Below are 26,344 nucleotides of genomic sequence, written 5' to 3' on the forward strand. Positions count from 1 at the left end.
AGAGATGGGGGGAGAGAGAGAGAGAGAGATGGGGGATGAGAGAGAGAGATGGGGGGACGAGCGAGGAGTGGGATTGAGAGAGAAGAGATGGGGGGGAGAGCGAGAGAGAGAGAGACGAAGATGGCTGGGAGAGAGCGGAGAGAGAGAGAGAGATGGGGTTGGAAGAGATGAGAGAGAGATGGGGGAGAGAGAGAGAGATGGGGGGAGGAGAGAGAGAGAGATGGGGGGGAGAGAGAGAGATGGGGGAGAGAGAGAGAGATGGGGGGAGAGAGAGAGAGATGGGGAGAGAGAGAGAGATGTGTGTCTGGGTGCATGGTGACCTGGGGTGAAGAATGCAGGGATGGGGGGGGGAGAGATGGGGGGAGAGAGAGAGATTTGTGAATGGATGCATGGTGACCTGGCCTTTCCTGCTCCTGTTTAGGTTCAATGTTGGACATAATCAGGAGGACAATCAGCAACAATGAACACAAGACTGGTGTGTTAGATGAGCCAGTAATAGCAACAGTGTTAAAAGAGGTGTTGGAGGGCTTGGATTATCTCCACAGGAATGGACAGATTCACAGGTAAACTTTCAAATCTTCATCTCGAACTCCTGTTGAATGTGTGTGTGTGTGTGGTGGGGGGGTGGGGGGGTGGGGGGGGGGGGGGGTGCTATTCGCCGGCATGGTCACTTCTGAGGGAATTAACACAGTCATTTTCTACCAACAGGAAATGGTGCATTTAGCCCTTTATTGGGGTGCTGCAGATAATCTTCTTATTAAAGTATCTATTTCCTCATTCAGACAATTCTGGGCATTGGTCAGTATTTTATGGTGAAAAAGAAATTTAAAACTTGCATTTATGTAGCGCCTTTCTTGACCTCAGGACATCCCAAGTTTTACAGCCGTTCAAATGTGGACCCTGGTTGTAATGTAGGAAAATGGCAGGCGGCAGTCACGTGTGCAACAAGCTCTCACTATATGATAATGACCATATTGATCTTGGTTGAAAGATTAACATTTTTTTGCTAAATTTAGAGTACCCAATTAGTTTTTTCCAATGAAGGGGCAATTTCGAGTGGCCAATCCACCTACCCTGCACATTTTTGGGTTGTGGGGGTTTGACCCAGGCAGACACGGGGAGAATGTGCAAACACCACACGGACAGTGACCCAGAGCCGGGATCGAACCTGGGACCTCGGCACCGTGAGGCAGCAGTGCTAACCACTGCGCCACCGTGCTGCTGTGAAAGATTAAATATTGACTCGTACATTGGGGAGAACTCCCCAGCTCTTCAAAAAATGATGAGAACTTTTCCGTTCACCTGAGATCTTGGTTTAATATTCTATCCAAAGGATACAACAGAACAGAGCTCCCTCAGCACTGCACTGGGAGTAAGAGCCTAGATTATGTGCTGAGGTCCCTGGAGTAGGATTTGAACCCAGAACTTCTGAGGAGAGGGAAGAGTTTTACCCACTGACTCACAGGTGCTTTCGGGCAGTGGTTTTCATACTTTGTTTACAGCGACCCATTTTTACAGAATGGCTCTTGATCCACGCCACATTCACAATACATCCTCTGTAGTTACTTTTAAAAATGTCACACTCATTGTTGGCACTTCTGTATTAGTAAATGTAAAAGTTGTAAATTGTGCTGCTGTTTCACCTTCAAGGACAGTTCTATCCTGACACCTCGCTAAAGGGTGTAACTCAGGATTATTTGATTATTTTATATCTTCACACCCATTGTTAGCATTTGGCGAATTGCGTGCACGCGCTGGAAAGATTAACAGGTTCAATATTGCACGCTTTTAACAACGCCATGTTCACTCGCTCAAAATCTAACACGGCCTCGGATAGGAAATTAAACTCAAAACTCAAACTTCAGAAACAGGAGTCCTAACAGCTGAACTCAAACCACGGTCAGACAGAATGTGACTGGTCGCCTGTCAGTACCGTTTCCCAGGTAATGATGTAACAGACTGAAAACATTCGAAAAAAAATAACAATGCAGGGCAAAGCTCAGCTGACCAATGTGCAAAACGTGCGGGCACATTCCATTCCATACACCCGCAACATTTCACCGGCTCCTGTATACATGAGCGTAGTTTAGTTGCCACTAATGTCATCTTTGGGACACAATTGAAGTCCTGATAAAGCTAGAAGCTAAAGTCCTTGCGGTAGAAGAACCGATTCAACTGATGGAGTCCATGTAGCCACATGGCAGAGACTGATGCTTGGGGACGAGTACCTGGGAAGAGGGGGTGGAAAACAGAATCGTGGACAAGAGCCCCGGTGTGGAGAGACAATTCGGAAGTGGAAGGAGTGGACATATAGGGGCTTGTAGGGGAGGAGGAGGCTGTATGTCCGGGTTAACTGAGAGAATGATAAAGGACGCATGGGGTTTATTAGTGACACACTGAACTCAAGACATGATCCAGATCCCGACGCTGAACACTAGCAAGAAATGCCACCCAAAGAGAATTTTACAGGTCACTGGCTGCAAACTGCCCCAACTACACTGGCCCAGAGAGGCAAGCAAGCCCATGACACCGGTTTCTATATCAGCCTCATGTGGTCATACACTGTACTGCAGTAAGAATTTACTCAGAGAGAAGACAGAAAAAATGGTGAGGCGATCTTTGGGGATAATTTTTGTTGACCTTTTGGCGATCCATTCTACACCATCCTGCGACCCATCAGCGGGTTGAGACCCCCACTTTGAAAATCACTGCCTTAGGGATCAGCTCTTTGACTGTGCCCATCTTGAGTTGTCTTGGGATACAGCATATTACGTGGCACGGTGGCATATAAGGCAGCATGGTGGCACAGTGATTAGCACTGTTGTCTCACAGGGCCAGGGACCTGGGTTCAATCTAGCCTTGGGTGACTATGTGAAATCTGCACGTTCTCCCCGTGTCTGCGTGGGTTTCCTCCGGGTGCTCCGGTTTCCTCCCACAGTCCAAAGATGTGCAGGCCAGGTAGGGTTATAGGGATAGGGGAGGGGAGTGGGCCTAGGTAGGGTGCTCTTTCAGAGGGTCGGTGCAAACTTGATGGACTGAATGGTCTCCTTCTGCACTGGTTCTATTACAATTTGAGAAAGGTTCTGCTAATTGGTCAGTATGGCCTCCCATGCAAGGAAATCCATTATCTACAATTCTACATTAAATATTGGAGGGTTGACCTGAAACAAAGTGGGGAAAAAAAACGAGACACAAGAGGAGAACTGAACGTTTGACAATAATCCTTCCAAACTTCTCATATTTATATTGTTTGAATGTGTTTTCCAATTACAGGGATGTTAAAGCTGGTAATATTCTACTTGGTGATGATGGATCTATACAAATTGCAGGTAGGTTTATATAAGCAGTACTAATCTCATCATTGTGCAGTAATTCAAATTAATTCCCTTAATGTGCTTCTCCTGTGAGTTATATTACATTAGCTGGTCGAGGATTATCAGAATGGATAACAAAATGGATTATGTTTAAATCATGACTTTTCGTAAGAAAGCATCTCCAGTTACGACTTACAGCCAGAATGAGTAACAGTGAGCTAGAACTGAAAGGTCATGCTGGATTCACAGCCAGCTCTTGGCGCTGTTGTTATTGATTCCATGCTGATTGTCCCCTTCATTCGAAACAAGTAAAAACACCTCATACATCTCAGAATCCTTACAATTTAATCTCAGTAATAATTGAGAGATTAAAGCATTCGGTGCACCTACCTCAAAACCAATAAAGCGGTTTTGACATCGTGCGATAGTCTGTTTTGTATCTCTACCCATTCTTACTTTGCATTGCAGTCAATGAGATGCAAAACAAACCATTATCACATCAGGTCAAAATTAGCGCCCATCACAGCTAGGCTAAAATCCAGAGTCAAACCAGAAGGTACGGACGAGAAAGACCATTTGCCGTTCAAAACTTGACACCTCCACAAACCATGTCCAGTCGAACGAGAAAACCAAAAATACCTCTCCAAGGAGAAAAAACACACCAAAACGTAGTTCTCCCAATCTGTATTCAGTCTCATTGTTCTGGAGGGTTGGAGGACAGGAGGAGAGGATAGGGCAAAGCCATGGAAGAATTTGAACACAGTGAGAATTTAAAATTCAAGGTGTGAGGGGAGTGGGAACCAATGTACGTCAGTAAGTACAGGGGTGCTGGATGAACAAGAGTTGGTGCAAGTTAGAATATGATGCTTAGCTTGTGCTCAGTAATCAAATAAATCTCCAGTGTGTTACTTCATTAAATGCAGACTTTGACAGTTAGATGGACAAGATTGGGAATGTGAAGGGGATAGCGAGAGGCTCCCAATCTGTAGTCAGTCTCCAGCTGAATCTCTTTGAGCTGTGCACCATCGGAGGCAATGGTGGCAGTAAAGTGACCTCTGGCTGACTTCCACTGACGTCCTAATTGGTATCCCAGTGCCCTGAGCAAGTTACTGATATGAGGAATTTGACAGTGTAATGTTTGACTTCTTCCTTTATTAGATTTTGGCGTCAGTGCATTTCTAGCTGCTGGTGGAGATATGACCAGAAATAAAGTGCGTAAAACTTTTGTCGGAACTCCATGCTGGATGGCCCCAGAGGTGATGGAACAGGTAACCCTCGGTTTCAAGTGAACCTTTTGTTCAAGCTGGGGCCTAGTTTTCCATTCTTTCTACTGTTAGAAAATTGAAGCTCTGATTTGAACCTAATCTGCCTGTATCTGTTAAGATTTACAGATACCTCAACCCTGATGCCTGGAGAGGACAATCAAGCCTCAGGTATCCCAGCCGAATCTGCCTTGTTTCTGTTTGGGTGGGTTAGATTAAAATCGGCTTCACATTTCCTGAAACTGGTGGGAATTGCTGCACTTTCATCTCCAATGCCGATGGAATCAAAGTCTAATCTCTTGGCAGCTATAACAATCCTATATGGGAACTCCACCTCACTCAAAGATATCAATCCCAAGAAATAGTGGTAAAACTCTCGGAGGGTAGGTGGCACTGTTCTGCATTTTGTGTAAGGTACGTTATTGGGGTAGAGTAAAGGAAACTTTATTCTGCATTTGGAGGTGATGGTATCTATATAACCGGAACATCCTCAATGCTGACAGTCGACACCCAAAATGGAGAACATGCCTTTCATTGACATTGTTTGCCTTGGTGAACATTAATAGATAACCAGATTGTATTATAGAAAGAAAGAAATCATTTGAATATTTTCCTAACACCTTTCCTGACCTCTAGATGTCCCAAAGCACCTTTTTCGAAGTGTAGTCAGGGTTGCAATGTAGGAAACGCGTATTTTGTGTATCAATAATAATCACTTATTGTCACGAGTAGGCTTCAATGAAGTTACTGTGAAAAGCCCCTAGTCGCCACATTCCGGCGCCTGTTCGGGGAGGCTGGTACGGGAATTGAACCCGCGCTGCTGGCATTGCTCTCCATTGCATGCCAGCTATTTAGCCTACTGTGCTAAACCAGCCCCAGGATGTGGGGCTCCCACAAACAGCTCCGACAAGTGCTCCCACAAACAGCAGTGTGATACATGACCAGATAATCTGATGTTTTACCACAGTTGGTTGAAGGATAAATATTGGCCGAAGACAGGGAGATCTTCCCTGCCGTTCTTTCAATCGTGCCATGGAATCTTTTATCTAAACTTGATAGAGCCGCCAGAGTCTCAGTTTCATGTCACATCATCTCCGACAGTGCAGCCCTGACTGAGTACTGCTTTGTAGTGTCATCTTGAATAATGTGTGGAAGTCTCTAGCCTGAGTCTGGAACCCAGTTTTCTAACCGGCTACAGCACCATCATGGTTACGTTACTGGACTAAACGTCCAGAGAACATATGATCAAATAACATCATGGCAGTTTGAGAATTTGCCTTAAAAATATTTGGAGCAAAAGGCTGGTTTCAGTAAAAGTGATGATGAAGCTGCTGAATTGTCATAAAACCCAACTGGGTTCACTCGTGTCCTATGGGACAAGTGTGGCTGCAGTCCCACAATAATGTCATTGGCTCTTCATCGCCCTCTAGAGGTGAGCAATGGCTTCTGGGCTGGCGACTGACACCCACATCTTGAGATTTAAACAGTCAGGTGAGACTGAGCATTGGGAGTACTATGCAGGGAATATAATGTGCATAAAAAGTACTTCTGTTCAAGTTAGTATGTGATGCAGGCTCTCTTATTTTCCATGTGGTCAGCCTTTACCACCTCGTCTGTTCCTTTTGCGGATCACATAACTGATATTCCTGCTACTCCTGGCTGATTACTGTTATTCTTGCAAGATGCCTATTTTGTCACAAAGCTTGTAACAGAGCAACTATACAGCATGGGATGGAAATGTCCATAGCATGGGAAGGATTGTTATAAAAACAGGGAATGGATCCATCACGAGGAGAATGTGCAAACTCCACACGGACAGTGACCCAGAGCCGGGATCGAATCTGGGACCTCAGCGCCGTGAGACTGCAGGGCTAACCCACTGCGCCACCATGCTGCCCAGTATTTCTGCAAACATAAGAACAGAGAAAGACAGGATAATTTCAGAACAATGGGTCCTTAGTAACAACAATTTCAAATCAACATTCAGAAGTGAGATTTGCCAATAGGAAGCACACTCCCCAGGACTCTTGGCTCCCTTCAAAATCAAGGAAATATTTGTTTCTCGAATTGTCAGTGGTAGCAGACCTGCCTCAAATGAATGACTATACATACCAGTCAACGGATCTATCAGCAATTGCTTGTAGAATTCACACCCCAAATCATCCAGCCTAGGAACCTTGCCAGTTTGGAGATCCCGAATGGCCATCGCCATTTCTCCATTAGAGATAGAATTTCATAGAATTTACAGTGCAGAAGGAGGCCATTCGGCCCATCGAGTCTGCACCGGCTCTTGGAAAGAGCACCCTACCCAAGGCCCACACCTCCACCCTATCCCCATAACCCCACCCAATACTAAAGGCAATTTTGGACACCGAGGGCAATTTAGCATGGCCAATCCACCTAACCTGCACATCTTTGGACTGTGGGAGGAAACCGGAGCACCCGGAGGAAACCCACGCGCACACGGGGAGAACGTGCAGACTCCACACAGACAGTGACCCAAGCAGGGAATCAAACCTGGGACCCTGGAGCGATTGTGCTGTCCACAATGCTACCGTGCTGCCCCAAAGATAGAGCATTTGAGATCGACCATTGATCTTCCGATACTGTAGTAAGCTGGTGGGAAGAGAACAAGCGCTCCACACGTGTCAGCACATCTCCAGAGTGGCCCACCTTGTATAGCTCAGCATATAAATCCTTAAATACCTTGTTAATGTCGACAGTTTTAATTAACCTGTTACCCCCTAGAATTGTCTACAGTGGGGATAGTCCTAGAATTGTCCCTTTTCATCATCCAGACTTGGTTTGTTCTCAAACTCAGACAATTCAAACGTTAAACTCCTCTCAGCCTGCTGAACCAGCAAGAGAACAAGCACCACCCGAACCGCATTAATCTCCTGCAACAAGTGGCTGGGATACCGACTGTACTCCCTCGCTGCCTCAGCCCCGGTGCCTTTTGTTGGCTGTATAAGAAATAAGCAGCCCCCTCGCATACAAGCCTTGCAAGTCTCTCACAGACAGAGGGGAAATTAAGTGAGTAAAAGACCTCAAATTCCCTCTTTCACGTACAGATAAAGGATTTATCCCTAAGCAAGGACAGTCAAAATGCCAGGACCTAGATTGGGGGGGGGGGGGAGGCGGGGCTCAAGGAAAACAGCAGCATGGTCAGAGATCACGATGCTACCTGTAGAACAGGAGGATACCAAATGTAGGATTGCTCAAGGCATGAAGAAATAATCAAATCTAGTATGACAAAATGCTCCGATTTTGAGACTAAGTGGTGACGCCGCCGTGGGAACGGTGGCGTTTTACGCCCCCAAAAAAAGGTGCAAAAGCTGCACCGATCCTCCATCTGGTGGGGGGGCTGGCAGGCACACAACGTAGGGCCCCTGGCTTTACCTGCGGATACGGCTGGAGAATTGCCGGGTCCGTGGCCGCACATGCGCACGGTGGCAGCCAGTAGCGGCTGCGCCGTTCAATATGGCACAGGCCACGCGCTGGCCTGGCCTGCCAAAAACTGCCCCCCTTTGACCAGGCTCGCCACCTCCTGACCACCCCCCACCGGTGCCCCCAGCCCCTGCCAAAGCTCCCCCTCCCCGCGGAACGGCTTCCACACGACTGTGGCGGCGCTGGACACAGTCCGCAGCTGCCACGCCCGCTTCACGAAGAAAATAGGATAAGTATTCCACGCCGTCAGGAACGCGGCCCATCGGGGAAGGGCCTCAGGTGACGTCCTGAGGCGTGCGGCGTATGAGTGGGCGGAGCATCGCAAAAGCAGCGCCGCCCTGATTTTGGTGCAAACGGGGATTCTCCGGCCGATCGGCAAACCCGATTTCGGCGTCAGAGACCAGAGAATCCCACCCTTTAGCTCTAGGATGCAGTGTTCACCCCACCTCCTCGCACACTGACGACAACACCCTTGCCTGAAGGTTGGGGGGAGGGGATTGCTGGTTACTGGGAGCTTATCCACCAAACGGTTTAGGTGACAATTGAAGTCCCCACAAAGAAAATAATTTGTCAATGCCAGATCCTCAAAATTCGTGAAGGCTTCAGTAACAAACTCCAGCAAATGATTTGGATGGTAATACATATTCATTATCAAAACAGATTCTCCATAAAGAAGCCCCTTATCAATCACATAACTACCCCTCCTTACCCTTCACAGAATTCCCAACCTTGAAGGGGCACCTTATTGACCAGAAATGCTACCCCCCCATACTACTGGTTGAGAACGAGGCAAAGAAAACCTGCCCCACCCAGTCCCGCTTTAGCTTGAAGTGATCTTTGTCATTCAAATAGGTCTCCTGGAACAAGGCTATGTCCATTTTCTCCTTTTTAAGGAAGGACAGGATCTTTTTACTTTTAATAGGATGATAAATTCCCCACACATTCCAGGAATATGGTTTAAAATGAACTATCGCCATTGCACAGACCACCATAAGAAATTTAAGATAGGATTTCCCCACTACATTCGGGCATGAACCAAAACACACCTCCACCAGCTCAAGTCACGCCAGAGGCACCGTAGACTCCATATAACATCCTTTTCTTGGATAAGAGACCTGTCTGTACCATTGCAGGATCCAATCAACATTTTACAAATCCCAACACAACAAAAATACAAAAATAAATCACATTCACAATAATTCTAAGGGGACATTCCTCAACACAAGTGAGGACCCATACGGCTAACCTTACGGCCAAACCGCCATTACCATCAGGAACCAAACTCCTCGAAAAAGAGGCGAGGAGATAAGCCAAAAAGAGAATGGGAGCCAAATGTCCCTCCCACATTTTGGGCTCAGCCATGTAGACCTAAACCTTCTACCCACCTCATGGCAATGGTGCCACTCAATTCTATCATGATTAAAGAAAAGATGCCAAATAACCAGTATTACCATAATAAAGATATGGATAAGAGGAAGCTACCATTAATGAAGGTCCCTGAGATTCTTAAGGATAAAACATTTAGTACAGTGCTCAATTGTTAACGTGGTAGCCAACTCTCAAAAATCTTAACACGGATTTTACCCTCCACTCCTTCTGACAGACCATACTAAGGGAGCAGCTGCTCCCCTTAGTTGAAGTGTCAGTTACGAGGGGGACACAAGTTCAAAGTGAAGGGTGGGAGGTTTAGGGGGAATTTGAGGAAAATCTTTTTTACCCAGAGGGTGGTGAGGGTCTGGAATGCACTGCCTGGGAGGGTGGGAGAGGCGGGTTGCCTCACATCCTTTAAAAAGTACCTGGATGAGCATTTGGCAACGTCATAACATTCAACCCCCATGAGCCAAGTGCTGGCAAATGGGTTTAGGTGGGCAGGTCAGGTGTTTTTCATGTGTTGGTGCAGACTTGATGGGCCGAAGGGCCTCTTCTACACTGTAATAGTCTGTGATTCAGACTGACGACTTGGACGTTCTTTCTCCGGCCTTGGTTCTCCAGATCCTCCAAGAATTCTGACATACCATTCAGCTGGTTTTCCCAGGATTGAACGCAAGCTTCGGCCGAGGAAGCAACATTTTCGATGTTCAGGATTCTCACTGCCGTTTCATTGAGCCTTTTATTAGTATTCTGCACCTCGGTCTTGTGAGCACTAATATTCTGCGTCAACAAGCCGAGTTTGTAGTCTATCACTTAAATGATCACAGTTATCATTTGCAGCACCTTCGAAGGCACAGATCTGAAAGACCGCTTGAGGATCAGTTCGCCGTATTGAGAAGACGGCTCCACCCTCATTGCATCCGACTGCTCCCTTTTAATTGGCAATCTCAAGGATTCTCAGGACATACAATGGAGAAATAACTCCCGGATTAGGCAAGCATGTGCCGCGTAAACCGGATAAGAGAAGGATTTTTAAAAAAGAGTTGCGCCAGTACATGTGGAAAAGCTGCTATTCCCTCACCTTTGTCATGTGATCCCCAAATGGGTTTTCATTTTATCGTTTCTGACAGGTAATTGACCTGACCTGCTATCTGAGCTGCTGAGTGTGTCGAGCAACTTCTGTTTTGTTTCAGATTTCCAGCATCCGTATTTTGCTTTAGTTGATTTCTGCAGATAACCCTGCAGTAGATCAGAAGTCACTTGATGCCAGTAGATGTCACTACAGCAGCAAGCTCAGCACTTGGCACGTGTCTTGTTTTCATTATGCTTCAGGCAGTTACAGACCGATTCCTGGCTTTTATTTAATTGCAGGTACGAGGTTATGACTTCAAAGCAGATATCTGGAGTTTTGGAATAACAGCGATTGAATTGGCAACTGGAACGGCGCCATATCACAAGTATCCACCAATGAAGGTGGGAGTAAACTTGTAACAGTTTGCAAAATGATGGCTACTTGGGAGTAAGTTACATGGAGGGAATCAAAAATATGTGGGAGTGAATTATATACAGAATCTGGGATAGCTGGGAGTTATGTACAGAATCAGAGTTATTACACAAAACAGGTCATTAAGCACAGCCAGTCTATGCCAGCGTTTCTGCTTCCCCTTAAATGCATCAATACTTCAACAACTTCCTGTGGTAACAAGTTCCACATTCACACTACTCTGCAGGTAAAGAGGTTTTCCTGAATTCCTTATTGGATTTTTTAGGGATCGTTTTATAGGGATCGTCTTATATTGATAATCCCCAGTTAGGCTCCTCCTCATAAGAGGGAATGCTGTTCCTGTGTCCACTCTGAAACCTTTCCTAGTATTTTTATTTTTTTTTTAAATTTAGAGTACCCAATTCATTTTTTTCCAATTAAGGGGCAATTTAGCGTGTTCAATCCACCTACCTTGCACATCTTTGGGTTGTGGGGGCGAAACCCACGCAAACACGGGGAGAATGTGCAAACTCCACACGGACAGTGAACCAGGGCCGGGGTCGAACCTGGGACCTCGGCGCTGTGAGGCAGCAGGGCTAACCCACTGTGCCACCGTGCTGCCCCGACCTTTCCTAGTATTAATGACTTCTATTAGGTTACCCCTCAGCTTTCTTGTGATTGAGCTCCATGGAACATAGGTAATCTGGGAGTAATTTAAAAATATAAATTTAGAGTACCCAATTATTCATTCCAATTAAGGGGCAATTTAGCGTGGCCAATCCACCTACCCTGCACATCTTTGGGTTGTGGGGGTGAAACCCACGCAAACACGGGGAGAATGTGCAAACTCTACACGGACAGTGACCCGGGGCCGGGATCGAACCTGGGACCTCGGCGCCGTGAGGCAGCAGTGCTAACCACTGTGTGCCACCATAGCACCCTAATCTGGGAGTAATTAATATTTGGAATATCATAGATTAATCATAGAATTTACAGTGCAGAAGGAGGCCATTCGGCCCATCGAGTCTGCACCGGCTCTTGGAAAGAGCACCCTACCTAAGCCCACACCTCCACCCTATCCCCATATCCCAGTAACTCCGCCCAACACTTAAGGGCAATTTTGGACACTAAGGGACAATTTATCATGGCCAGTCCACCTAACCTGCACATCTTTGGACTGTGGGAGGAAACCGGAGCACCCGGAGGAAACCCACGCAGACACGGGGAGAACGTGCAGACTCCACACAGACAGTGACCCAAACCAGGAATCGAACCTGGGATCCTGGAGCTGTGAAGCAATTGTGCTAACTACTATGCTACCATGCTGCCCGAATATGGAATAGTTTCCAACCCCTTTCATTTATTATTCTCCAGCATTCGTTATTTTAACTTGTGATGAATGTAAGAAATTGATGCATATGGGTCGGGATTCTCCATTTTGCCGGCAGCCTGGGGGTTTCCTGACAGCGTGGGGCTGCCCCACAATGGGAAACCCCTGGTTTAAAATACAGGCAGTATGTCTAATCCTGTTAGAATTTTGTAAGTTTCTATGAGATTTCCTCTCACTCTTCTAAACTCCAATGAATATAAACCCAACTAACTTGAGTCTCTCCTCCTATGACAGTCCAGCCATCCCAGGAATCAGCCTGGTAAACCTTCTCTGCACTCCCTCCATAGCAAGAACATCCTTCCTCAGATAAGGACACCAAGACTGCTCACAATACTCCAGGTGTGGCCTCACCAATACCCTATACAATTGCAGTAAAACATCTCTATTCCTATACTCAAATCCTCTCGCTATGAAGGCCAACTTACCATTTAACTTCTCTACTGCCTGCTGTACCTGCGCGCTTACTTTCAGCGAATGCTGCACGAGGACACCAAGGTCTCGCTGAGTATCCGCCTCTCTCAATTTACACCCATTCAAATAATAATCTGCCTTCCTATTTTTGCTACCGAAGCGGATAACCTCATATTTATCCACATTATACTGCTTCTGCCATGCATATGCCCACTCACTCAACCTGTCCAAATCCTGCTGAGGCATCTCTTCATCCTCCTCACAGCTCACCCTCCCACCCAACTTTGTATCATCTGCAAATTTGGAGATCATGGGCTGGAGTTTCCGTTGTAGGAATTCTCCATTAGGCCGGCAACGCACCCACGCCCGTGCATTTCCCGACAGCATGGGGCTACCCACAATGGGAAATCCCATTGGATGGCTGGCAGGATGGGAATTCCGCTGCCGGCGGGGCAGAGAATCCTGCCCCTTGCAGTTAGTTCCCTTGTCCAAATCATTAATTATATAATGTGAACAGTTGGGATCCTAGCATAGATCCCTGTGGTACCCCACTAGTCACTGCCTGCCAATCAGAAAAAGACCCATTTATTCCAACTTTTTGCTTCCTGTCTGCTAAACAGCTTTTTATTCATCGAGACACTACCCATAATCTGTTGCGCTTTAACTTTACATAGTAATCTGCTATGTGAGACCGTGTCGAAAGCCTTCTGAAAGTCTAAATAAACCACATCCACCGGTTCTCCCTGGTCAACTCTACTAGTTACATCTTCAAAGAATTCTAGTAGATTTGTCCAGCATGATTTTCCTTTTGTAAATCCGTACTGACTTTGGCTGTTTATACCACTGCTTTCCAAATGCGGTGCTATGAAATCCTTGATAATTGACTCCAGCAACTTCCCTAATACTGACGTTAGGCTCACTGGTCTATAGTTTCCTATTTCTCTCTACCTCCCTTGTAGAATAGAGAGATTACAGTCACTACCTTCCAATTTGCAAGAACCATTCCAGAGACCAAAGAATTTTGTGGCAGGTGTAGATAGTACGTTCAAGTTTTAAGAACTGTTTAATTGATAATGGTAAAGCTATTTCTTTGATGTTAATGTGGTTAATTCTGTGTTTAAATTAAAGTTGGTTTTAACATGAAAGATCCTTACTGTTCAGACTCATCACTCCTGGGGTATCATTTCCTCACAGTACAAATTTTTAAAAATTGTTTGGGCTCTCGTGTGGTATCCTAACAAAATATAATGTTTATTTCTAAAATTAACCAGCTTGTGTGTTCAATTATCTTTTCCATGTTTAGATAAATTCCAATCCATTAGAATTTATTTTGTGCGGAATTTGATTTAACTAAATCCAAGTTGGAAGCTGATTTGCAGTGTGATTTGATCTGAACTGTGTTTATTTTATGCAGTCAAATTGGAGCCGATTTTTATTTATCACAGGATTTAATAAAACAAAGTAGCAGGAAAGGATAATCGAGTTATTAAGTAGGAGGACGGTCCCATTGGACATTATGACCCACATCTACTTTAATGTGTTACTAGGTTCTGATGGTGACGCTGCAGAATGATCCTCCTACTCTTGAGACAGGCGTGGAGGACAAGGAAATGGTGAAGAAGTACGGAAAGTCCTTCCGGAAACTGATAGCCCTGTGCCTGCAAAAAGACCCAGCAAAGAGGTGTGTGCACTCAGGTTCAAAGCCAATGAGTGATGGGGCAGTAGCTCAGGTTGACATACAGCACAGGGCTCTGGTCACGTGGAAAGTCTAAGTCCTGGCTTGGACTGACCTTGGGCACTCACTTGGTCCTATTGGGCGAGTTTGATGCTCAGGCCAGCATCATCTCCAAAGTGAAAGCCAAATTCCTAAACCCAGGCAGAATCACGTTCACGTTGATTGATTGTGAAGTGGCATTAGTACTGGTAGAATGATGGCCGACTGCATTGACATTGACAAGAATAGGATGAGTGCATACTTTTGTCGCACTTTTGAATGTGTTCCAGCTGGGAGTCAAAAGGAGGCGCTACTCCTGAGGAATGGTAAAATCTGCATGAGTTACCGTTGAAAGACATGGAAAGGTGGGAAATGTGGGCATAAACCTAAAGCAACCATCTTGTGGGATAGGCTGGCACATCAAGTGCAGTGACTTGACAGTACAGGAAGCCCTCCCTTAATGTCATCCTGCATAATGCTTTTTATGCGTTAACAATGCTCTCCAATCAGAACCCGATGTTTCTACTGTTTAACATTGCCATACCCCTGGATCATGATCAGCCTCTGAGAACTGGGTCTGATTCTTAGGAAAATGCGGAACAGGAAATCCTGGGAAAGGTGCGGAACAGGAAATCTTGGGAAGGGGTGATGAGCTTCAGACAGATAACGTTTCATTTTCCAGCAACCAACTAATAATGATAAGTGAGGAATTCCTGCATGCCTCTCCAGTACAAAACGGAAAATCACCAGTCGCTAACTTGGTGGTTGGGGACCATTGACCGCTTGGACAGAGCACATATACGACAGGAACAGAAATAGTATGCTACTGTTGCTGGGTAGATTATATTTAGCTGCAATAAAAGCCATCGTCAGTTGATGCTGCTGAGCACTTATCAGGGAATTCAACCCATGGAATTTACCCAGCCAGTGTTTTGATATAACTGGCTGCGTATTGTGTGATTATAGATCGGCAGAAGCCTGACAGCATGCTGTGGGCCTACTCCATTAGGAAATGTTGGCAAAAAAAGGCGGCTTAAAGGAAGTGGTTAATAGAAAAAGCCAATTGCCATTGCGCCAGCCACATTCAGTGGAGTCTCAGAGTTTGTGAAATGCATCTTTTTCCTTCAGAAGTGTAATACTGATCTCTAAATATTGGCTGTTCTTTAGCAGACAGTATGGAGGGGGATATCTCACATATGGCAATGACATTACATTCTGCCTAGACGAGGCAGAGTGGATTTTAAGGTGCTGCACAAATCCTAACTCACTCCATAAACTCTGTTTTTCAGGCCCACGGCAGCAGAGCTCCTGAAGCACAAATTCTTCCAGAAATCAAAGGTAGGCGAGAGTGGGCAGGGGGAAAAGCCCCATGAGTGTCACTCACCAAGTCTATTTTACACAGTGAAGTCTGTGTTAGCAACTTGGTTGTACAACTGAATTGCAATTTCCAGTTATCATGCCCTTCTCTGCAAAATAGCCTCTGAGCCAGATAATCTCCTCCAAGAGGATGTGGGAAATGTATTCAGATCCCAATCCAAAGTGGTTGTTAAAACTTAACTAACCCTTTGGCGCTGATTTTCCAGTAGAAATATGGCAGCAGTACAGAATCTAATGAGGAAACATGACAGAAGGCATAATTTATTGTTCTTCACCCAGACCCAGGCATTTGCCACTTCTGCCTTTGAAACTGAAAAGAAGCCTAGGTGCGTTCAGCCAACTCCAGCAGAGAATTGAGCCTGGGATCTTATCAGAACAGCTCAGTACCAAACCATGTATTACCTTTACCCACTTGTCTATCACAAAGAACTCCTTTTGTTTTTCTTAAACAAACAAATGGGCAAAGAAACCTTTGAAATTGCCCAATCCAAATGTGCATGCCTGGCAAATAGGTCTTTTGAAATCCTTCCTGTTCCCTGGACAAATATCCCTCCAGGTTTAGTTGCCCAAACAATAGAGATAACTTTGCCTTGGTATAAAGTGGGGACATTGGATTAGTTGCCTGTTATATATACCTCCTTCAGTTTTTCTTTCAAGAACATAACTTGTGGTCAATCCATTATTGTCCTGTTTTTATCAAAAGTTTAAAAGGATGCAAATATATTTTGGGTGAGTGTACGGTGTAATGCAGTGGGTGCTTCCCTGCCTCTGAGCCAGAAGATCGAGTCCCACTCCAGGACTTGATGGCCAAGGAAGGTGCGTTCATAACGCGGCCAAACAGGTGATTATCAACCTGAAAATCCTTCTAACATCCACCAATGGGCTGCAGTGAGAGTGGGAGAGATTCCAGGTCAGCCATGTGGAAGAAAGTTGGCGTCTCTTCGCTATTTGTAGCTCCAGGACAACAACATGTCTGTAACAGTGTTTGTTGCTCCAGCAATTGTGACGCTGAACTTACACCCAATGTGTTACTGACATTAGAATGGAAAGCCATCCCAGTCAAGAGATTAGGATTGGCAGTTCATTCCGAGGTGAGGATAGTGCTACCAAGTACCCAAATATCTAAAGACACGCAGGAGCAACTGATTAATACGTTTGTGCGATGGATCTTGCTTTCAACATTTTGAAGACATAGGGAAGGGAGGAGAAAGAGTGTGGAGGACACCATACTTGGAGAATAGAAGCAAGGGAGCAAACCGAGAGGATCACCGTACTATCATTCATAAATGAAGGAAAGGCAAAACAGATTGTGACAGAGACAAGAAATTGAGTGATAAATGTAAGAGAGAGGTGGCCAATCAGACAACATGTGGCGATTGAATGAAGCGTCACAAAAAACTCTTTCCTTCCACAGTTTGGCATCTGGCCCAGCTGACAGAAAAACACTGAATAATGGGAACACACAGCAGGTCAGATGCGCAGGTGGAGAGGGGGAAAGAATTGTCCCTTCTGTTTCTGAACATTTGAAGTGCCCTTGACTGATACTTTGATCGTCTTGGCCTATTGCGCTATGGCTAATTGAACCGGAGTTCATTGGACAGATATTGGGGGCTACACAAGTGATGATTTCTACTGCAGCTTCCATTCATGGGCTAAATACAAACATAAGAGGCCAGTGCTTTAACCAATAGGACCTCTTGTTTCATGTGGAACTTGTTTTCTTGTTTCAGAATAAAGAATATCTAATGGAGAAGTTGTTGGGCCAGTCGTTAAGTGAGGGGCAAAAGGACACAAAGGTAAAGACACTGCCTTGCAATGATTTTCAGATTTGAGTTGTGTTTCCGATTGCTGAAGGTTTTTGCCAACTTGGCTCAATGGAGCAATGTAATGAGGCAGTGATAGTTGCAGTTCTCGTGTTTAGGACAAGTCAGTGAGCAGATGATTAAATGAAATGCAAATGAGGCGACATTAACTGAGAAGACAGATGCCTCCGAAGGTCATGGGGTCATGGAACCAGAACGAACTGCTGTTGGTTTGGAACAGAAGCATAAAGAACTACTTGATTCCTTGCAATGAGTGAAGTGTTTGTTACAGTGGCGTATGATGTAGACGGACCAAATTGCAGCAGTTCACTGTAGAGATATTGAGGTCTAATTGAGCAACAATTTGCACTGCAAAACTTGCCCAACAATGGGAGACTCTTGCACAACCGTCAGTACAAACGATAAAGGCGCACACAAATAGTTGATCTTCCAGTCTCATTTAAATGCTGGGTCTTATTTAGACCATAATGTTCCCTTCTCATAAAAGGGGCAATATTTTGAGATTTTAACCAACACTACAATTTCCCCAAAGATTGGGCCAAGGTGCACAAAAGCACACTTGGCATAGAACAGAGAAGAGTGATACAGTGGGCCACTCAGACGTGCATTGTGGGCTGCTCAGAGACGCAGAGGGACACATTGATCCATGGGCACTTCAACCCTCTATACATTGCACAAATAGAATTCTTCTGTCCTATTGCAGGCTGACAACACAGTCCAATCTATTGGCACAATGCCAAAGTCTGCGAGTGAGCCAGAGTCTAACAAAAAGGTCTGTATTTGAAAAGCATTGGAGAACATTACCCAGCAGACACAATGCAAATTTTATCGACAATTTACCTAGACTGAAAGCAGAAGGCAATATGATTTAATTGACAGTCACACTCTTGCCTCGGAGGGTATGAGTTCAGGACTTGAGCATATACTGTATCCTAAATTGACACTGCAGTGCAGTAGTGAGGGGGCGCTGCCGTGTCAGACGAGACCCTAAACCGAGGTCCCACCAGCCTATGCAGGCGGTCAGAAGAAAATCCCATCAAAGAAGAGTGGGGCAGTTTTTCCTGGTGAACATTTATTCCTCAACCATCACTGCCAAAACAGATTCACTGGTCCTTCACCTCATATGATTGTTTGTGGATCTTTGCTATGCACAAGTTTCTGGCTGCAATTACTTACATAACAATAGTGACCGCACTTCAAAAGGAGTTTGTTTCTCAGTGACGTATAAGGGCACTATAGGAATGCACTATAGAACATAGAACAGTACAGCACAGAACAGGCCCTTCGGCCCTCGATGTTGTGCCGAGCAATGATCACCCTACTTAAACCCACGTAACCCGTATACCCAGTAACCCAACAATCCCCCCATTAACCTTACACTACGGGCAATTTATCATGGCCAATCCACCTAACCCGCACATCTTTGGACTGTGGGAGGAAACCGGAGCACCCGGAGGAAACCCACGCACAAACGGGGAGGACGTGCAGACTCCACACAGACAGTGACCCAGCCGGGAATCGAACCTGGGACCACTGGAGCTGTGAAGCATTGATGCTAACCACCATGCTACCGTGAGGCCCCAAAGCACTATAAGAATTACTGTTGGACACACTGCATGTTTACCACAATATCATTCACAGTTCCAGCTGTGCCTCATTGGGTAACACGCTGGCTTCTTGAGGCAGGAGGCCATGGGTTTAAGTCCCACACTAGAACTTGAGCACAAAACTTTCAGCCAAAACTCCACTGCAGTACTGAGGGAGTGCTGCACTGTTGGAGGTGCTACCTTTTGGATGATACATTAAACCGAGGCCCCATCTGACACTTTGGCTGGTCTTCAAAGATCCCATGGCACTATTTCGAAGATGAGCAGGGGAGTTCTTATGAATATTTATCCTGCCATCAACATCACAAAGGTTATCTGGTCATCATATTGCTGTGTGTGGGAGCTTGCTGTGCACAAATTGGCTGCTGCATTTCCTATTTACAACACTTAAAGTATTTAAATGTCTGTAAAAGCACTTTGGGGCACTGGTGGCTGTGAAAGGCGGCATATAAACTCAAGTCTTCCTTTTTTTAAAATCAACTAGAATGAAGCTGAACACCTACCTTTTCTCAAAGACCATCCCAAATATTCCACCTTAGTCATGTTCGCGTTATCTCAAGTAACTGGTCATTCTAATCGCAGTGAAGTTAACAAGTTACTCAACCGCTGGATGTTACCTAGTTAATTACAGGACAGATGGAGGGCGAAATCCTGGCAAGGAGGTCACTGAAGAGCGGAGAAGACGGTCAAAAAGAATTTACCAGAAAAACCAATGTTACCAATTGACCTTTCACCTGTGTTGTGATTGACCATAGGTGAGACGGGCCCAAGGATCAAGTGGTCATCTCTACAAAACAGAGGAAGGAGGCTGGGAATGGAGTGATGATGAATCAGGTGATGCATATGATGAACAGAAACCTACCGCCTTTAAAACTGTGAGTACGTTTTGTTCTTGTGTCAATTGTCAGGAGTGAAGCTGGATCAACCCCCAGCGAATCGATGCCTTCCGCAGCGGAGGAGAACATAGGATAAAAATCAGTTAGAGTTTTGGGTTCTGAATTTATTATACAAATCTATACCATCTGGTCAGAACACTAGACTGCTATTCACTTCCTGCCTAGTTTAAAAAACTATTTTAAACGTTTTAAACAATTCCTCTCATAGCTGGTTGATTGTGTGGGCACGTCCCATTGGTAACAGACAAACCCTCTGTGGCCCTTTTTGTGCGATCCTTGTTCAAACCACTAAAACATCAAATCACCAACCAAATAACAGCTACCAAATGTTCAAAACGTGTTCATTTCTCACTTTCAGCCCACGATAATGGCAGGTTTATCGTACAGCAGACAAGATAGTTTAATAAAAAATAGCGCAGTTGTGAGAGTGTAGAGTGAAGGAACACTTTTTTTAAAAACAATTTTAATGAGGTATTTTTGGCATTACAAGCAACACCAGTATCAAAATAGTGTACTAGTCTACTCTATGCTACCCTAGCCCCCCCCCCCCCCCCCCCCCCCACTGACTATTAATTATCTGCAAAGAAGTCAATGAATGGTTGCCACCTCCGGGAGAGCCCTAACACTGACCCTCTCAAGGCGAACTTAATCTCCAGGCCGAGAAAGCTCGCCATGTTGTTTAACCAGGCCTCCGACTTCGGAGGCTTTGAGTCCCTCCAAGCTAGTAATATCCGTCTCCAGGCTACCAGGGAGGCAAAGGCCAGAACATCAGCCTCTTTCTCCTCCTGGACTCCCAGATCTTCCGACACCCCAAAAATCGCCACCCCTGTCTTCAATACTCTGGACATGACGTCCGCAAACCCCTGCCAATATCCCCCAAGTTTTGGACACGCCCAGAACATGTGGACATGGTTCGCTGGTCCGCCCGCACATTTTACACACCTGTCTTCCACCCCAAAGAATCTACTCATCCGGGCCACTGTCATGTGGCATCAATAATATGGCCACCCAAAGGAAACTGCTATCCGAACCGCCCCTAGACCTTCAGCAGGCCGTGCAAATTTTGCTTTCCCGTGAAAGTGCTGAGAGAGGAGTGCAAGAAATCCAGGGGATTTCCCTCCTGCCGAGCGCCCCGTCCCAGGACTGAAACCCCACTCTGGACCGAGCACTGTAGAGGCCAGGTTTGTTGGTCTAGGACTGAAACGTCCTGATGGGATACCTCCCCGGGGTCGATAGAGGGAGAACCCCGACATTGAGGAGAATGTGGATGCAGGAGCTGCAGGGAGCGCAAGGCACAAGTTAGCCAGCACCCTGCTGCCCCAGGCGCCAACCGAGGGCTTGCGCTTGCCTCCTGGACCAGCCAGAGGAGGATTGCATGCAGCTGCATTGTTTTGCAACACCCTGGGTGCCCCCTGGAGGGTGTAGGTTATTGGGCATCCGTTAGAAATGGAACTTGACACGGGAGCTGCGTTTTCAGTACTGGAAAGCAAACCTTTGACAGGACAACGGCGACGGCGGTACAACAATTAGATCTGCGGACACTGACGCAAGGTTAGCGACGTACACCGGCGAACCATTAGCCATTGTGGAAACCACAATGACCCCAGTAATTTGCTGGCAACAGTCGGTGTGACTCCCATTGATCATAGTAAAGTGACACGGCCCCAACCTGCTAGGCTGCAATTGCTTAAAATGCCTACACCTGGACTGGCAACATATTTTCCAAGTGGGATCTGGAGGCCAATATGAAGTGCTGGGGAAATACCCTGAGATTTTCTAACCCAGACTGGGAAAAATAAAGAGGGCTTTGGCAAAAATCTAGGTAGACCTGGACACACAACCAAAGTAGTTTCGGTCTCACCCAGTTCCTTATGCCTTGTTAGTGAAAGTTGAGGCCAATCTAAGCCAGCGCGAAGGCCTTGGGATCATTAAACCGGTGCGTTTTGCAACTGGTCTAATGCTCAAACCAGATAAGACGGTCAGACTGTGTGGGGATTACAAATTGATGGCCAACAGGGTTTCCCGGCTGGATCATTACCCAATGTCCGGTATCAAGGATCTGTACGCAAAACTGGCCAGTGGACACTCATTTACGAAGCTCGATATGAGCTAAGCGTACTTGGGAGCTGGAGTTGGACCCTTTCTCGTGTAAATGTGTCACCATAAACACCCATAGGGGCCTGTACGGGTAACCAGACTGCCCTGTGGAGTGTCGCCCCCTGTGCAATTTTTCCAGAGAGTGATGGAAAACATACTGAGAGGATTGCTGCGAGTGGCAGTGCATCTGGATGACCTGCTAGTCACAGGAGCAACTGAACAGGAACATTTCAGTAATTTGGACAACGTTCTCCGTCATTTTTCCAAGAGAGGCATTCGTCTACGGAGAGAAAAATGCGTATTTCATGTGAGGGAAGTGTGTACCTGGGTTACCAAGTGGATCGCGAGGGGCTACATCAAGTCGCAGAGAAAGTATTCGCAATTCAACAAGCTCCGACACCTGAAAATAAGAGTTGTGGCCTTCATGGGATTGGTGAACTATTACGGAAAGTTCATCCCAGCACCATGTTAATCCCCCTACCCTTCCTCTTAAAAAACAACACGGAATGGGGTGGAGAAAGCAACAGGAAGAAGCATTCGCACAAGTGAAAAAAACTATTGACTTCCTCAGGCTTGTTAATGCACTACAATCCTGCCAAACTAGTTGTTGTGTGTGACGTGTCACTGTCTGCCACTGCCGCTGTTTTATCATACCGCATAGAGGATGGCAGAGAGAGACCGGTAATTTGGACATTCTGAATTCTCCCTCTGTGACCCGAACAGGCGCCGGAATGTGGCGACCAGGGACTTTTCACAGAAACTTAATTGCAGTGTTAATGTAAGCCTACTTGTGACAATAATAAAGATTATGGGCAGCACGGTGGCCTAGTGGTTAGCACAACCGCCTCACGGCGCTGAGGTCCCAGGTTCGATCCCGGCTCTGGGTCACTGTCCGTGAGGAGTTTGCACATTCTCCCCGTGTCTGCGTGGGTTTCGCCCCCACAACCCAAAGATGTGCAGAGTAGGTGGATTGGCCATGCTAAATTGCCCCTTAATTAGAAAAAATAATTGGGTAATCTAAATTTATTTTTTTTTAAAATAATAAAGATTATTATAATAGATAGGTCCTTAATTAATAAGTGGATCAGGGGCTATGGGGAGAAGGCAGGGGAATGGGGATGAGAAACATATCAGCCATGATTGAATGGCAGAGCAGACTCGATGGGTCAAATGATCCAATTCTGTTCCTATGTCTTATCGCTTTTGGCTCCCGGACATTGGCCGCAGCCGAGCACAATTATGCGCAAATTGAGCAAGGAGATTTGGCAGTTGTCTTCGCCATGAAGAAATTCCATCTGTATGTGTACGGTCAATGGTTCCCAATTATCACAGACCACAAGCCACTGCTTGGTCTTTTCAAAGAAGACAAAGCAATTCCGCCCATCACCTCCACCAGGAAAGTGTTTTTCCTGGAGGCTGCATAAGAGAACTCACTGAACATCGTCCAGGCACCCAGATCATGTACACGGATGCATTAAGCCAACTGCCTTCACTGACCTGCCCTCTTTCTCCTCCCAGGACTGATGAGAGTCGCCACGCTCAATTTTCTGGACTTGTTGCCTTACAGCATCACAAACTGATCCTGTCCTTTCAGATGTTCGACACATAGTCTTGTATCGGGGGGGGAGGGTCAACATAGAAGACTGCCCCATGAGTTACCGGTATTCGACAAAAATGTCCAAGTTTAGCGTGGAAGACGGCATCCTTTTGTGGGGTATGCGCATCGTTGTCCTGGGTAAGGGCCAAGACCCGATCTTTTAAAAAATATATAAATTTAGAGTACCCAATTCATTTTTTCCAATTAAGGGGCAATTTAGCTTGGCGAATCCACCTGGCCTGCACATCTTTGGGTTGTGGGGGTGAAACCCACGCAGACACGGGGAGAATGTACAAACTCCACACGGACAGTGACCCAGGGCCGGGATTCGAACCTGGGACCTCAGCGCCGTGAGGCTGCAGGGCCACCGTGCTGCCCCAAGACCCGATCTTGAGGGACCTGCACACAGATACCCGGGCTGTCAAAAATGAAAATGCTCCCCCGCAACTATATTTGGTGGCCGGACCTGGATGCAGATATAGAACGGTTAGCCCAGCAGTACAGTGTTTGTCAGGAGCCTCACTCGTGGAAATGGCTGGGACGACCATGGGTGCAGTTACCCATGGCTTTGCCAACCCCTTTCGAGGCTCAATCTTCTTACTCCTGATAGCTGCCCACTCTAAGTGGTTGGAAGTCCATAGAATGTTGTCAACCACCTCAAAGTCGACCATTGAGAAATTGGGCCTGCCCTTCAGTAGACACGGTCTCCCAGAGGTATTGGTGACACTTCACCAGTGAGGAATTCATGAAGGCGAATGGGGTGCCACATGTCTGTACAGCCCCATATCACCCGGCTTCCTAAGGGCTGGCAGAAAGGGCGGTACAGACATTCAAACCAGGGCTGAAAAAGCGACTTCTGGATCAATTGACAAGAGACTGGCCAAGTTCTTGTTCTGCTATCGGACCACTCCGCATGCCACAACCTGGGTAGCACCAGCTGAATTGCTAATAGGCCAGAGGCTTCGAACCCGCTTTAGTCTTGCTTTCCCTGATATTGGCAGGAAAGTGCGCCGCAGCAATGAGGGTGCCCAGGCAGATGAAAGCTGCCCAGACTATTTAATAATAATCTTTATTAGTGTCACAAGTAGGCTTACATTAACACTGCAATGAATTACTGTGAAAAGCCCCTAGGCGAATTCAGAATGTCCAATTCACCCAACAGCACATCTTTCAGGACTTGTGGGAGGGAATTTGTACCAGGTGACACAGTCTCGGCTGGATTCTCCATTTTGGAGAATAAGTCCCCACGCCGGCGTGAAAACGGTGGTCTTTTACGGCAGGAAAACAGCCGCAAAACGGCCTCCGATTCCCCGTTTTGCTGGGGGCGAGCAGGGAGGCAGCGTAGAGCTCCCAGCTCTAACTACTGATATGGCCCTGAGCATTTCCGGGTCCATGACCGCGCATGCGCACCGGACTGCAAAGAATGCCCCCCTTTTGGCCATTCATGCACCCCAGACCGCCCACTGCCAGTGGATCGGCCCTCTCCCAACTGTGGCAGCGCCGGACTGAGTCCGCAACTGTCACACGAGGTTCCCGAACAGTGTGAGCACAGGTAACCCACGCCGTCGGTAACGTGGCCGGTTGGTGACGGAGCGTCGCGGGGCGGGCCTCAGGCAATGGCCTAAGGCCGTGGATACTGTACGCTGATTTTCAGGGGGCGGAGAATATGGAAACCGGCACCGCCCCCGATATTGGCGTCAAAAGGATTCTCTGCCCCATCGCCGGCCGAATGCGATTTCCGCGTCAGGAAGCAGAGAATTCAGCCCTGTATGTTTGCAACTTTGCAGTCTCTTCTCTCCCTCTCTCTCTCTCTCTCTCTCTCTCCCCCACCCCAGTGGATCTTGGGAACAATCATCCGCCAGACACGGCCGGTATCTCATCCACTTTAGGCACAGGGTCACGTCATGAAAAAACACGTCAATCACACAAGGTCCAGGAGATTAGTCTTACGAAAAGTTCCCCGGGAGAGGAAAATTACAGTCGAACCAAATGTGATGCCAGTAGAAGCTAGAACATCACCCCGAGGGTGAAGTTGGCAAAATGACAGAGGTTGTAGATACGAAATGGAGAGCCAGGTGTTGGAATTCTCCGACAGGGATTAAGCAGTGTAGCAGCCTCAGACAGTACCTCCATCACGGTGTTCCGAATGGAGTGGCGTTCACCAGCAAGTTATAGGGGGACCCGAGGACAATCATGATTAAGTTCTATATAAAGTCGGTCAGGTATAGAACTGAGAGCTGACCCCTTTGGGATCCAATTGTATTGTAAATATAATTGCTTTGCAATAAACAGTTTTCTTTTTTTTTCCAATTCAGGGGCAATTTAGCGTGGCCAATCCACCGACCCTGGTGGGTTGTGGGGGTGAACCCCACGCAGACACGGGGAGAATGTGCAAACTCCACATGGACAGTGACCCGTGTGGCTGGGATCGAACCCGGGTCCTCAGCACTGTGAGGCAGCAGTGCTAACCACTGCTCCGCCATGCCATCTGAAGTCAGATTGATCATAGATGAGCCACTAAAATTGCTCTCAATAGGGCACCACGGTGGCGCAGT

The 26,344-nt window shown here is 46.6% G+C and overlaps 1 protein-coding gene across 1 annotated transcript in view; it reads left to right on the plus strand.

The window, feature by feature from the left end:
• The window catches only part of LOC119958098 (STE20/SPS1-related proline-alanine-rich protein kinase-like), a 112,907-nt gene that overhangs the window by 73,158 nt on the left and 13,405 nt on the right, over window positions 1-26,344 (plus strand). Inside the window, exons 4-11 of the mRNA XM_038786327.1 lie at window positions 418-563; window positions 3,274-3,329; window positions 4,473-4,582; window positions 10,766-10,867; window positions 14,226-14,359; window positions 15,682-15,730; window positions 17,500-17,565; window positions 19,955-20,074. Of these exons, the coding sequence (XP_038642255.1) occupies window positions 418-563; window positions 3,274-3,329; window positions 4,473-4,582; window positions 10,766-10,867; window positions 14,226-14,359; window positions 15,682-15,730; window positions 17,500-17,565; window positions 19,955-20,074 (783 nt within the window). The remainder of the gene's footprint in view (window positions 1-417; window positions 564-3,273; window positions 3,330-4,472; window positions 4,583-10,765; window positions 10,868-14,225; window positions 14,360-15,681; window positions 15,731-17,499; window positions 17,566-19,954; window positions 20,075-26,344) is intronic.

This window comes from Scyliorhinus canicula, chromosome 28 (genome assembly GCF_902713615.1).
Source record: "Scyliorhinus canicula chromosome 28, sScyCan1.1, whole genome shotgun sequence".
In the NCBI taxonomy this organism is placed as follows: Eukaryota; Metazoa; Chordata; class Chondrichthyes; order Carcharhiniformes; family Scyliorhinidae; genus Scyliorhinus; species Scyliorhinus canicula.